General features: G+C 40.1%; 1 protein-coding gene across 2 annotated transcripts in view; it reads left to right on the forward strand.

The window, feature by feature from the left end:
• The window catches only part of LOC140910602 (rho GTPase-activating protein 7), a 152,998-nt gene that overhangs the window by 112,283 nt on the left and 26,034 nt on the right, over positions 1-14,681 (forward strand). Inside the window, exons 2-3 of one of the 2 annotated variants that reach the window (XM_073341954.1) lie at positions 5,643-5,714; positions 8,430-8,511. In XM_073341954.1, the coding sequence (XP_073198055.1) occupies positions 5,643-5,714; positions 8,430-8,511 (154 nt within the window). Of the gene's footprint in view, positions 1-5,642; positions 5,715-8,427; positions 8,512-14,681 lie in introns of those variants that run through there. The other variant, XM_073341955.1, reaches the window with a different exon arrangement.

The raw sequence follows: 14,681 nt of genomic DNA on the forward strand, positions 1-14,681 counted from the left end.
TCTGATCTTCAACAGCGAAACCAAGCTTTTGGTGAGATCCACTGATATTAAACAGCGGTGATTCTGTTCTACCTCATAGCAGTTCTGTAAAACCAACCACCTTGATGCAGCCAAAAGGAGTGATAAGCAGAGCTTCACTGATGTTTAGAGGAAAGAATAAGATCATAAGGGTGTCTTGAGTTCAAGCCAGGGAAAACCATCTGCTTGGAATAATTGCTTACATTCTGTTTGGTGCTTAAAGGGAGCTGATTTATGTCTTTCTGCAGGTGTATGAGGTTTGCACCTTGTTGCATGGGGCTGCAAAAGTACCAGTGTGTAAACCTTTGGCAGAAGTTCATGGATTCATGGGAATTATAAAAACCTGCAAACCATTTACAAGTTTTGGATAGATCAAAATACTCTTTCCTGTGTTCAAAATAGATAGTAACTGTTGTGAATTTTCCTGTTAAAAAGAAATTAACTTCTGAATCAGGCTACACACAGTTTTGATTTTTATAATCTGGTACCAACAAAGCGAAAGTCTTTAGACCTCTTGAGCATTCCATTTTGAAATCTCAGTGTCAAATTATGTGAGAATTAAGGGATTTTGCCCTGATGCTTTAGCATTGCAAACTCTCCTCTTCAGGAATCAAGACATTGCAAAGTTATATAAAATGAAGGGAGGGTTAAGAATTCCTGTTTGTACGTACTGCTTTGGAAGAGGACTGGGTCATCTTAACACCCCAGGAAATGTGTAAATGTGGCCTAATGATTCCCAGCTCCACACAAAAGGAACTCCTAACCTTAATTTAAAGATATTGGTCTGCTTTGTGAAACAGACTAAAAAATAAAACTGTTTCCAATAAAAATTTCCTGTTTCCCCCTTAACACATTTGCCTGCTGTTTCTTGATAGAAAGCCCAAGAATAAAGACTTCATTGTGTTTCCTTTTTATTTTTTGTTTCTAAAATAATTTCTTGTATATTGGGAAATTTTTAAAAATGTTTTTCTCACCAAAAGCTTTCCATTGCTTAAAGAGAAGTAGCACAGGGCAGATTCTGTCTGAAGGGCCACATATAAGTTCACATTTCTTGCCTTGTGAAAAGACTGAATTTTGTAGTCTAAAATAATGGGTTTTTTTTATTGATATGAGCATTTGAATCTATTGCTAGTGGCAGACTACTTACTTTTAAAAGGAAATGGCGCATCCTTGAGACACAGACAGTTGTAGGAGTTCCACTTGTCTGTCAGACTGTAAACCAGTGGTGGGCAACCTGCATGTGGCTCATCAGGGTAATCTGATTGTGGGACATTTTGTGAGGGCTTTTATATACAAGTGTCACTAAAGCAGATTTGCAGATGGTTTCAAATCATTTGTGTAAGTTCTCTCCTTGCCTGTGTCCCCCCTGAAGTCCCTTTTCTAATTAAGGTAGCCCTCATCAACGATATGCTCAGAAATCCATTTATAACCAGGGCTCTGGCCTATAATCTGGATTTTCTGGGCTCAGGTAAAGATGTAGAAGCAGGGGCCCAGGTGTCCCTCTGCCTTCAGCAGCTGCCTCCAGACAGCAGCTGCCATCAGCATCATCCCAGTGGCCGTTCCCATCAGCTCCTTCCTTTCCTTTTGTCTCTGTGCCCCAGCACCCAGACAGGCACTGATGCACCCATCCACACTTACTCTGACAAGCACTCATACGGACTCACTTTTCACCTCCAGCTGGGTATGAGCCCAGGGCAGCTGGGGATGTCTAGAGCCTCAGTGACGATCATTCTGTCAGAGAGGAGAAACTGTTCTGGGCATGGACTTTAGTTGTCCTCAGCCCAGGACAAAATACCCTGGCTGTGCCACACTGATTGTTTTTTTTAACTAAAGCCTTCTATTTTCCCATAAGGCTCGCACTTCATTTGTGGCAGGAATGGCTGCTATCCATCTATTTATTCATTATTCTGTAAAACAACAAGCTTTGCAACGCAGTGAAAATGATCTGTTATCAGCAGTTTAATAAGCTGTTTGTTCAGCACAAACTAGATGCTGGATTCTCATACTGTAAAACCTGGTATTTAAATCTCTTTGAATAGATGTTCATGTTCTATATTGCTTGTCATCCTCTAGCTGATAGAGCCTAGCTATGCTGAAGTGGGGACAGATGCCTCCTAAGCCACCTTTCTATTCCTCTGATCCTGGGCCAATTGTAATGAAAGAGTCCCAGACGTTACTTAGAGCATTCTAAGGGCAGATCTAAGTTCTGCCTGCTGGAGCTGTCCTATAGGAACCACTCACTCTGTCAGCCAAGGATCTGCTGGCATACTGTTCACTCAGCTTCACTGCCTACATGCTCCTCCCTGACTTGCTCTTTGCAGAATGGTAGGAGTAGGTGTCCTAGAGCCAGCTACTCCACTACCTCAGAGGAATTCCTGGTTTCCTTTTTAGGGCAGCTTTCCAGCTGATTTGCAGTGTAAAACAGTTGGAAAGGGGCCAAGGAAGTGGTCCATAGTTTCCCAGAATGCTTTGAGATAGATTTGGGATAGCACAGTGTCTGTGGGTTTAACGAATGCTGCCATTAAACATTTGGTCGTATCTCACATCCATCGTCGACTATTGTAACCTGTTTGATTTAGAGGCACTCAGGTGCTGTATATCAGCTCTTCTGCTGTTGTGGAAAAACCAAGAATAACTAATTAGAGGCCAGATTTTGCAGGGCTTTGGAGTGGAGACTGGAGTTGGAGCACAGAGCAGCTCCGGAGCAGTGGAGCTGCAGGTTTTTGCCTGGAGCTAGAGCGGAGCCGGAGCACAGCTCCAAAGCCCCGAGAAAGGTATTTAGGTGTTGCTGCCCTCAGTGCTGCAACACCTACCTGATTTAGGAGTCTAAATTTAATTTTCAAGAGTGATTTTAGGCACTGAGGAACCAAAATTCTATTGACCGGAATTGACAGAACATGGTTTAGCTTTCTTAATGCCTAAATACCTTTTGAAAAATGAGATTTAGGCTCCCAAATCAGTTAGATGTTGCAATACTGAGCTCTGCAGTGCCTAAATTATCTTTTAAAAATCTGAATCCTAGGCTTTTAACTCCCATTGATCCTTTTGTAAATTCCGCTAGGTGCCTATCTACATCTGTGGGCACCTAAATACCTTTAAAATCCTGGCCAATTCTGTAGCTTTTAATCATGCAAAACTTCCATTGAATCCAATGAATACTGCAGGATCTAACCTATGAAAATGAGAAATACTGCAACTACTGGGTTTTTGAAATATTTTCAAGAATTTATTTCAGATTAATAATTTAATATGTCATTGCATCGGAACCTCTTTTCTATGAGGCCATTAATATTTTGTTGTTGCCTTTCATGCCCTTAGCAAGACCAGTCTCGAAATAACTTTGTGTGAGATTTCTCTCAGCATCCTTTCACGTACCACTGGACTCTGCCTAAATTAAAATCCAGCACTGAGTAAAGCCCCAAGTTTCTTATGCTTTATAGTTGGAAATGAAGTAATTTTTTTTCTTATTGAATAGCTGGGTGGATGTGGCTTCATATGCTTGTTCTCATGTGGTCCCTTAATCCGAAGATGAAACAAACACAAGTTGCACAAATACTTGCCTGGCTTTGTTAGTGAGCAGGGATTTCTTACTGTTTGTTTATCTATCTTGAATGTTGTGCTCTGGCTCTCCTTAGTGTCTTGATTTGGATGTGCATCTTAGCAGAGCAGCAGTATACTATGTTCAGCAAAACAGAAAGCTCTTACTTTTTAATTCTGCAATATATCTGGAAGCTCAGAGTAAGTGAAATTGTTTTGGAAACCCAAAAGAGTCTCACGATTTCTTTTGACTTCGTGTGCGCATCTTTAGGAATATTTTATAATGTGTGCCAAAAGCATACTATGATTTTAAGTATGCAAGTGAAGCATTGTTTTAAGTCCACTGCTACCAGACCTATGTGCTGTAACTCGTATTCTGAAGCAACTGTATTAAACTCCTGGCATGTACTGATAGCAATGGTATCTAGTCAAAGTAGGTGGCAAAATTGTCTAGTCACTTGTGTCTAATTAAGCCTTTTTGTTCTGGCTCATCAAGAAGTCCTGAATGTAGTCAAGGCTGGATAAACATTAAGAATTTCTGATTGCTCACCACCTGTTTGATCAAGTAAAATGTTAAAGAGCCAAACACATTACATGTATTGGAACGGCTCTGGAACAGTACAGGACTGGACAGTAACAGAGGAGTTTGTTTATTTTCGCTTCCCCCTCTCACACCAATAAGTTTCAAATTCTTATTTCTGTATTAGCTGTTATTGTCAAAAACTAAAGCAAAGACAGTGCTTCTGTGTACCCTATTAGGTTTGCAGTGCGTATATGCAGAGCTTAAAAAGGCAAGTGATCCCCACACATTATCTTCAACATCAAAGCAATTGGGTTTGATTTTTTTCCCCCACTTGCCCAATTTAATCAATTTGAGATTAATCTCTTTTAATAAAAATGGACCAGAAACTTGAAGCCCCTGATAAGAGAAAATGCTTCAGTAAATCACCACTATTCACTGAATTTTTAAGTTTGGCTTTCTGGTTAACCAAATTTAGTAAGAATCCTGACCTTTGATTCTTTTGTTAACAAGCTGCGACAGTTTGCTATGGAGTGTATGAATTACCAGTACTGTTCTTTTAGTTCTCATTATGGACCATTACCTCCTAGATATGATCAATTCTAAGCAAGATACTAAAATATTACCCAATTTATCATTTTCCTGAGCGTTTAGAAGAGCAAAACTAGATTCAGATTCTCCTGTTAGTTGAAAGAGAGCTCTTCTAGCTCCATACAGTTCTGATTAATCCATAACCGATGCTCTTCTAGAGCTGAACTTAACATCCATTACATTCTTCTGGCTTGTGACCTATTGAAACATTAACTTCTCTATTTCTTCTGGGATAAAGAACCCAAATTAATTAGGTATATTGACATGCTTGACAAGAAAATAGAACCCTTAATCAGTATATACATTTCCTTTCTCCCAGTGTCATGTGCATATTTGTGAATTATTTCATTTTGAAGAGTACTGGTATTTTCAGGTGGAGGGAGAATAATTTGCTTACAAACAGTGTAATTCATAAATGGCTTGGATACGTCCAGTGCTGCTCAGTTTTAACTGAGTAGTAAATATAAGCTTGAGTGAGCTGCAACACAATGTGTCAGTTGTTCTTAGGCTTTTGGTCTATCAGTATTATCTACATGATGTTAAAGCACAGGGTATTATAAGCTTTATTAGGTATTTCTGACTAGAGAGAATAGCTGTGCCAAGGGATTACACGACTTATTGAATTAATGCTGTTCACGTTGACTGCACCCTGGTTTCTCTGGTTTTAACAAAACCTGCACAGCATAGTCCATAATACCAACAGCATTCATCTGTTTTATTTAAATATTGGCATTGAGCACCTTGTAAATATGAGATGAGTATTAATGTAGTTCCAGTATCTGAGTTTGGTCACAAAAGGAAAGGCAAATCAAACATGAAACAACAAAGCCTGGAGAATGATAAGCTATATTTCAGCTAGGATTTTGCTGAATATTTACATGCTCATTTTGTAACCATAGCAAAGGAAATTTTACAAAATAACTTTTTGCTTTGCAAATGACTAACCAGAGGATGTTTTGCTCCTCTCCTCTTCCAGAAATTGAGGCTAAGGAAGCGTGTGATTGGCTACGAGCAGCAGGGTTCCCACAGTATGCTCAGCTTTACGAAGGTAAGTAGCGGAGTTGATTTTTCTGTGTCATCAATTTATGAGAGCTTTATTGTTTAGACAGGATAATTCATTTCTAAATGTAGTGTCAAATATGGAACTAGAGTGGGGTGTGAAGAATTGAATCACTATCAGATCCTGTACTGTGCTGGTATCTACCATCCACCACATGCAAACACACAAGTTGGTGAGTTTATACCAAAACCTACAAAGACACTCCGACATGGTGGCAGTTTTAAATAGTTTCCCTTCATAGATCTTTAGTTTAATGCAGGGATTCCCAAAGTTTTTCTTAGCCAGATTTTAATGACACTCATGGACCCCTCCCATTTGTGATCTCATAATATGCCTATGGCATTTATAGCAATTAATTACTGACCATGTAAGAATTAATGACCATGTAAGAAAGTTTGTCATTCATTTTTGGCACCGCTGATGCTATTTTAGCAGCTGCAAATAAGAAGGGGTAATCAACACTCTACCCAGCAAATGCTTCACTGACCATAGTTTTGCAACCTCTGGTCTAGAGGACTGAACAGGACTGAGATCCGAGTACACTTGACCTCTTGTCCCAACTCTGATACTAATTTACATGGGTGGGGGGAGACCTCTCTACCCCTGTTTCAGAGTTGGGGGAAACTGAGGCAAATACTTCAGAGCTCAGTGAGGATTAGTTAATGGGCCAAATTAAACAAACTTCAATATGCAGAAGTATTATACTATTTGTGTTCGTGGGGATTCACCTCAGGGCAGGAGATGTCTCCACCACTGTCCTTCATGGGTGGACAGCTTTTGGAACCCAGTCCTTCACTGCAGTAGCGTCCATAGCTTCTGTGCCCAACCCTTCATGCACACACAGTACCCATTGAATCTGTTCAACAGTGGATCCACCAGTCCAATCCCACTTCTTACCAGCAGCTGTAGCCAGAGAAGACCCTCCGGTGGAGCCACTGCCAGGAAAAAGAGAGAGAACTGAGAACCTATGTCAGTATGTAAGCACCTGGGCTCCTCATGGATGGTCCTTGCTTCCTGTGTGTTTTCTGGCATGAGTTGGTTTTGGGGGACAGGGTTCATTCTGTGGGGTTGAGAGAGTGCACGCACGCACACTAATTTAAAGATAAAACCCTGAGGAGATTTTTCAATTCCCAAGACTCTCAATGCCAGTATGTTTGAGGGAGGGATTACTCTAGGTCACCGCTTCTTCAAAGTCCTTACTCCAGCAAAACTCTGACTTCACTGGCAGTTTTGTCTGATAAGCACCTCAGGATTTGGCTTAGCGTTTTTAAGCTACGTCTGGTTTTCACTAAAATGCAAAGTCTGTTTTTAAAAAGATGCAGTGAAAGTCCTTGGTTTTGTCTGGTTTTTGTTTATAAAAGTTATTTGCATCCTAGCAAAGTTATGAAGCACTGTCATAGCTGCCTCTTCTTATTCATAAAACCAAATCCCCAGCTGTTAGTTTTAACACTGTATATAGACAATCCACTATTTACAGAGAATAATGGTAGGAAATTGAAGCCAGTGCTAAACTGGCCCTCTTGAAAAATGATCCATTTGAGCTTTAATTTGCAGCTGCATTGGCAATGTGAGAAAATAATAGCAGTCGCAAAGACAGCGGTTGGCAATTTTTTTGTTTGCCTGTTTAGAAATGAAATTTCCTTCTATTATGTTTCCTCTCTTTTGGTGCTGACACGGTGCGAAGAACATACTTTCTTGGGACGTGTGCTTGGGGACTGTAGATTCAATACTGTCAAAATCCAGGGGGCAGGGATTTACATTTGGAAAGTTTGGATTCTTAGGCAACTTAGTGCTTCTGAGGGTCATTTTGATCATGCTTTATTGTTATGCCGAATCTCTAGGAAATTGTTTGTACACAAAATTGCTTTTCCTTATTCTACAAAATCTGTGTGGTCAGAAAGGCAATACAGCTGCAGCAGTAGCTTTAGCCCCTGTTCATACATTACTTGAATACTCAGAACTTTCAGTGGCTTCAGTGGGAATTTTGGCTGTGCAAGGAATCCAGGATCAGGACTTGTGACATTCAGGAATCTGTGGAAGACAGTAAATAATATTTGGGTGCTGTTTCAGAGCTGTAGTAAATTTCCAGCACACTGCCAACATTGTTTCCTCCTCCTTGCTCTTCCAAAGTGTTTATCTAAACAATCTTTTAGGGAATGAAAACAGCATAGGGCTCTTAGCAGTTTGGTTTTTTTTAATTGCAGTTCCTATCTTCTTAATGTCGTAACAGTGACAGACTATTAAATTGCTTGATTAAAAGCCAGAGATTTTGAGTTTGATTGTTTTCCAGAGATTTTGATTTTGATGACCTTTTGCTTTAATGTGAGGTATACAAGCTTGATCAAAGTGCTAATATTTGTTTTAAACTAGGCTAGCTTGACTCAATTGCAGCTTTTGACAACAGGCAGATGGCTGCATTCAGCTTGTTGCTGCCTCTCTTTCCTTGTTTCATCTGTGCTTTGCTCAATATTTTTTCCGTGACGCACGTGAACTTATATCAGTTATCAGAGCTACATGCAAAAGTTTCTACACGAGGGGTAAATATCTTTCTGGCATTTGAAATGGTAAGACATGCAATTTATCTTGGAGGAGCTGGTTGCCTGCATCTTAGTGAGCTGACTCTGAGACAGCTGGCTGCTTTGAAATGAGTAAATTTGGGGAATAAGGTTCTTTTTGATTGTCCATCTCTCTTGTTTCTTTCAGATCTCCTTTTTCCCATTGACATCACTTTAGTCAAGCGAGAGCATGACTTTCTGGACAGAGATGCCATTGAGGCCTTATGCAGGTAAGTGAAATATATTGTTTTGCAAGAAAGCACTTTATGTGGGATAAGAATAACCTCAACTGAATCATTTACTAATTAATAATCTCTTTGAGGACTTTTGTTATCCAGTAGCCATGGCCAGAATATCTTAATTTTAAAAAGTCATATAAATATTTTTGGGTTTTTTATTTTAAAGAAAAGTGCTAAAAAGCAACTAGTGGCCATCTTCATGATAAATATTTCCCAGTCTTTTTAATTCCTTGTTTGATTTGACTACCTCTTCTTGAATTATTAAGCCACAGCAGAATCAGAACTATGCTGGCTAAAACTGTGTTTAAACAGGGTTGTTGCTAACATCGCTGTATCATGGTGTCCATCCCAAATGTGAACAGGGATGATTTTCTGAGAACTGTGCTACTGCTAATCACAGACAGATTGCTAATCCCTTACTCACATTGGTGAGCAGTTACTTACACAAGTAGTCCTACTAAACTCGGCTTGACCACTCATGCAAGTAACTGATCACCAGAATGAGTAAGGCATTAGCAATTCTGCCTTAAGTATTCTAGACTACAAAGCCAACCACCCTGTTACAACGTCTTAGTCTGACACAGTTAAAAACCAATTTGTGGTGTTTAGTTGTTGCTTGCAATTACTAGAATTGGGAGCACTGGCTGTTCGGAGTCTGAAAGAACAGGAAGGAGGGGGGAGGAGTTGAAGAGGCTGAGGGAGAGCTACTGAGGGTGCAGCAGCAGCTTGGAAAAGAGGTTTCCACTTTAAAAAAAATAAAGTCCTGTTGAAGTTTGTTAGTACTTTGCCTGGCTACTACAACACAATTCCATTCTCCAGTGTAAGATTTCACTTTCTTGCATTGGGGTAGCGCCCGATCACTCATCTTTCATATCTGCCTCGAGCTAAATAAAAGTAAGTCTGGTAATTTTTTCTACTCCTGCCTTTCACTACTGCAGCTTTCCAGCATTCTAGTCAAATGAACACTATAGGCCAATACGTGCATATGTCATCAGCTTCTACAGAGTTAAAACCAAGTCCTGAAGAGAAGTTTGTAACTTTGGTGCAATTCTATGCTGTCCTTCCAGCACAGGGGAGAGAAAAAGGCACCAGCTAGAATAGAAAGTACTTCAGAAATATCTAAAATGATTTAAGCTGAGACACAGAAAAGGAAAATTAAGTTCATTTCACATTCATTGAGGATGTCATGAAAATGAAAAGTTCACACACAGTATGCAATATACTGCATATCAAATGCTCATTTATATGCTCTGTAACCCGTCAGGCCATTTAACAGAAAGCACAGTGATGTGGTTTTTAAAAAAAAAAAAAAAAATTCCCAGAAATATAGTCTTTCCTTGCCAGGAAAAAAAAATGTAGCCAAACCAATGTATTTTGAATTCAACACTCTCTTGCTTAAGTATTATCTTAACCTGGATTTTTTTTTATTTATTTATTTATGTGGGGGGCAGGAAAGCGTTTCTCTCTCTCACTGAATGAAAGTAAGACTATTTTCTGTATTAAGCTATGACATTCCCTGCTCATGTGATCCGTAAAGTTTTAGGTTCTGCTTTTGTAGCCTCCTACCTTAAGGATAAGTTACAAGTCTTCAGGAAATGGAATCTGACAAAACAGCCTTCTGATCACAAAACCAACTCAAGAAGACTTATTTTTTTTGCAAAAGTATCCCCTTTTTCATATGGCTGTTTGTTGTAAAATAACTAATTTGCTTTAGTCTTCAAAATATAATATACAATATAATTTGCTTATTAGCCTAATGGGATTACTATATACAACAGTGAAACCAAGGACAGAGTTTTTGAAGGCTATAACATGGTTTTGAAGCCATTGTGATTGATCTGGCAGTATTGTACAAATGAAGAATGTTTTTGATTTAAGTTTAAAATTTTGGGGGACATATTCAGACTCTACTAACCATGAAATAAAACCAAATAACTCCATGGAACAACTCTGAAATCAGAATTTGGCTACATATCCTTTATAAATATTGCCCCATATTAATAGGTTATCAAATTCTGTATTCCTTTAGGGTTCCATCATACACTCTTGGTTAAATTTTGTTAAGTCAATTAAATATCTTTGGCTAGACTACCTCTAGCTAATGTGGTTTGGAATTAATGTGCTATATTTCTTCATGCTTTTTGCATTTATTTTGACTGATGTTAAAGACACTTTGTAAACATTATAATTAATTTAGGAAAGGGCTTACAGCTGTTGTCACAGAGCTATAAATCTGTCACTAGATCTTGGCTGAAAATCTTGGTAGTTGGGAATTCTCTTGCATTTTTAGCACAATGTTCAGTTAACACCCAAATGCAATTGACAGTAACAAAGTAATGGAAGGTGTGCGTGTGTGAGACTTCCTGTGCCCTGGGCTGAGAATATAACTCTCCATGTCAACTGATGTGCTACTAGCAATCCTTGTTATCTTCTTATGCTTATTGCACATTTTACAGAGAAATTAAATCAGAACATACATTTTGAAAACACGTACAGTAGAAGTGATCAGAATTATACGTCATTTAATGCAGCATTTCAAATAACTCTCTTACCCAAAGAACAGGGACACGCAATTTATAATGTGAGCAGGGAAAACCACCAGCAAAACTTTAATCACAGACTGATTGTATAAATATTATTCCCTATTGAAAACTATAACATGAAGAGAAGTCAAGGAGTGTAGTGCTAAATGTTTGCTGGAAAACTTTTGGTAAACACTTCACTCTGAAATATATAATACTTGCCTTACTTCAAAGGGAGGCATTATTATTTGTATACACTAAAGATTAGTGATTGAGTCAGCAGTGTGCCCTTGTTGCCAAGAAGGCCAATGGCATTTTGGGATGTATAAGTAGGGGCATAGCGAGCAGATGGAGGGACGTGATCGTTCCCCTCTATTCAACATTGGTGAGGCCTCATCTGGAGTACTGTGTCCAGTTTTGGGCCCCACACTACAAGAAGGATGTGGATAAATTGGAGAGAGTCCAGCGAAGGGCAACAAGAATGATTAGGGGTCTAGAACACATGAGTTATGAGGAGAGGCTGAGGGAGCTGGGATTGTTTAGCCTGCAGAAGAGAAGAATGAGGGGGGATTTGATAGCTGCTTTCAACTACCTGAAAGGGGGTTCCAAAGAGGATGGCTCTAGACTGTTCTCAATGGTAGCAGATGACAGAACGAGGAGTAATGGTCTCAAGTTGCAGTGGGGGAGGTTTAGATTGGATATTAGGAAAAACTTTTTCACTAAGAGGGTGGTGAAACACTGGAATGCGTTACCTAGGGAGGTGGTAGAATCTCCTTCCTTAGAGGTTTTTAAGGTCAGGCTTGACAAAGCCCTGGCTGGGATGATTTAACTGGGAATTGGTCCTGCTTCGAGCAGGGGGTTGGACTAGATGACCTTCTGGGGTCCCTTCCAACCCTGATATTCTATGATTCTATGATTTACAGCTGGGTATGAAGAAAAGGCCCCGCCCCCATATAGTTTACAATCTAAGGGCCCCATCCTGCACAAATTTAGTGGGATCTGCAGGTGCTAAGCACCTCTGAAAATCAGGCCATTGAATTAGTTGCCTAAACAGGGGCTTACGTCCCCAGTGTTAAGTCAAGCATCCAAGTTTTTAAAAACTATCTCTTTAAGTTGTGCCCAATATTGACATTTTAGCAGGAATGGGTCCAAACCAAATCCCCGGATCCAAACACTTCCAAATTTAAGGCCCAGTTTCAGATCCCAATTTTATCATTTGGACAGATCTCTAATCTGTATATACTGCTCAAACCTGAACGTTAGTGTTTTTTAGTGGCAAGGTTGAATGTTGTTCCTGTGTTACTAGCTTCCCTGAACAATATAAACTACCAGATAAAATCAAGATTATAGAGATAGCATACAGTGCTCATGATACTTAATAGCAACACAGTGGAAATAATTAGAAAACAGTCTGTTACTGATCATGAAACATATGGTTAGCAGATAACATCAGGGATTATATCCTAATCTGCCAGGGATGCTTCAGGTGGTTACTGTCTGCAAAGCCCTGTTTGTTTGTTTCTTAAGAAGCTCTGTAGAGTAGTGACTAGGAATTTATCTTCAAAGGGCTACTGGGCATACAATGTGTGTATGAAACAAGGTCCTGAAACATGTTCGTCCTAAAGGATGTTGCTACCGAAGTACAAATTTTGTAGCAGACTCTTATGGAAATCCTGTCTTATCTGTGTCTCATTTTGGGGGTTTCTAAAGCGCCACCACCGTAGTGGCTACACACAGGCATAGCTGCATAAGAGAGATTGGAACATACTTACACCCTGGGGCTCCCAGACTTTTGAGCCAACTAAGATTATTGTAGCAGACCAACATGACTAGTGCTTGCAGCTCCTTTGAGCTTTGAGTTTGGAGTCTACCCAACCACCATTGCAGGTTAGAGTACGCACAAATGAATGGGAAGCAGGCAGGCAGTGAAGGCACATGATGACCCAGCATAGAGACTCATCGAGGTATGGTGGAAAAGATTAAATCCCAATCACAAAAATCTGAAGTACCAGGATTTAAGCATACTGTATTAATGACTGGGAACCACTACTTTAACACAGAGTAGTGGGCCAAATTTTGCCCTCAGTTACACTATTCATAAACATCACTGAGGGCAGAATTTGGCCCAGCAGCAATTTATTAAACCTTATGGCTGAGTGTGCCTAAAGGATTTAAATGCTCAATATCCAAGAAGTATTTTTGTAGGCTGGGGGGTTGGACAACTAAAGGCCAAGAGGGAGAAAAGAGAGACCGATTGGATGAGGATCTAGAAGGGGGAAAACTGGGTCTGGCTAGGAAGATTGAGGACAAGAAGCCAGAAGGGATTGGGAATGGTTGAGTAAGGAGATTGGGATGGGGGCGAGGGGAGAAGATTGTGAGGGGAGGGGCACGTTGGAAGTGATGAGGCAGAAGAGGTCTATACAGGGGAGAACAGTCGGAAGAGTCTGTGCTCACTAGAGAACATTTCCCTCTAGAGCTTGGAACGGAACCCATTATTTCCGAGTCTCCCCACACCTCTGCTGTCATCAGATACCTGTGAAACCCACTGGCAATGTGTTTCAATGCTCTAATGCTAAGTACTCTGAAAAAATCAGGTCCTAAGTATCTCAAATTTGGTCCCCCCAAATTAGTGGACACTTTTTTTTTAACCTTAATCTTGTTGTGCCTCAGTTCCCCATCTGTAAAGGGGAAGAATACCACCCCCTCGGTTTATAGGGGTGTTGTGAAAATAAATATTAAACGTTTTAGACAGATTCGGATGCTATAAAAAGAAAAGGAGTACTTGTGGCACCTTAGAGACTAAAAAATTTATTTGAGCATAAGCTTTTGTGAGCTACAGCTCATTTCATCGGATGTATGCAGTGGAAAATACAGTGGGGAGAATTTATATACACAGAAAACGTGAAACAATGGGTGTTACCTTACACACTGTAAGAGTGATCAGGTAAGGTGAGCTATTACTAGCAGGTGAGAGAGGAGGATGGGGGTGGGGGGAACCTTTTGTAGTGATAATCAAGGTGGGCCATTTCCAGCAGTTGACAAGAACCTGTGAGGAACAGTGAGGGGGAGGGAGGAGAATAAACATGGGGAAATAGTTTTACTTTGTGTAATGACACATCCACTCCCAGTCTTTATTCAAGCTTAATGTAATGGTGTCCAGTTTGCAAATTAATTCCAATTCAGCAGTCTCTCATTGGAGTCTGTTTTTGAAGTTTGTTTGGGTTTTTTTGGGTTGAAGTATTGCCACTTTTAGGTCTGTAATCAAGTGACCAGAGAGATTGAAGTGTTCTCCGACTGGTTTTTGAATGTTATAATTCTTGACGTCTGATTTGTGTCCATTTATTCTTTTACGTAGAGACTGTCCAGTTTGGCCAATGTACGTGGCAAAGGGGCATTGCTGGCACATGGTGGCATATATCACATTGGTAGATGTGCAGGCGAACGAGCCTCTGATAGTATGGCTGATGTGATTAGGCCCTGTGATGGTGTCCCCTGAAGAGATATGTGGACACAGTTGGCAACGGGCTTTGTTGCAAGGATAGGTTCCTGGGTTAGTGTTTTTGTTGTGTGGTTGCTGGTGAGTATTTGCTTCAGGTTGGGGGGCTGTCTGGAAGCAAGGACTGGCCTGTCTCCCAAGAT

The sequence above is a fragment of the Lepidochelys kempii genome, chromosome 4, assembly GCF_965140265.1.
Source record: "Lepidochelys kempii isolate rLepKem1 chromosome 4, rLepKem1.hap2, whole genome shotgun sequence".
Classification (NCBI taxonomy): Eukaryota; Metazoa; Chordata; order Testudines; family Cheloniidae; genus Lepidochelys; species Lepidochelys kempii.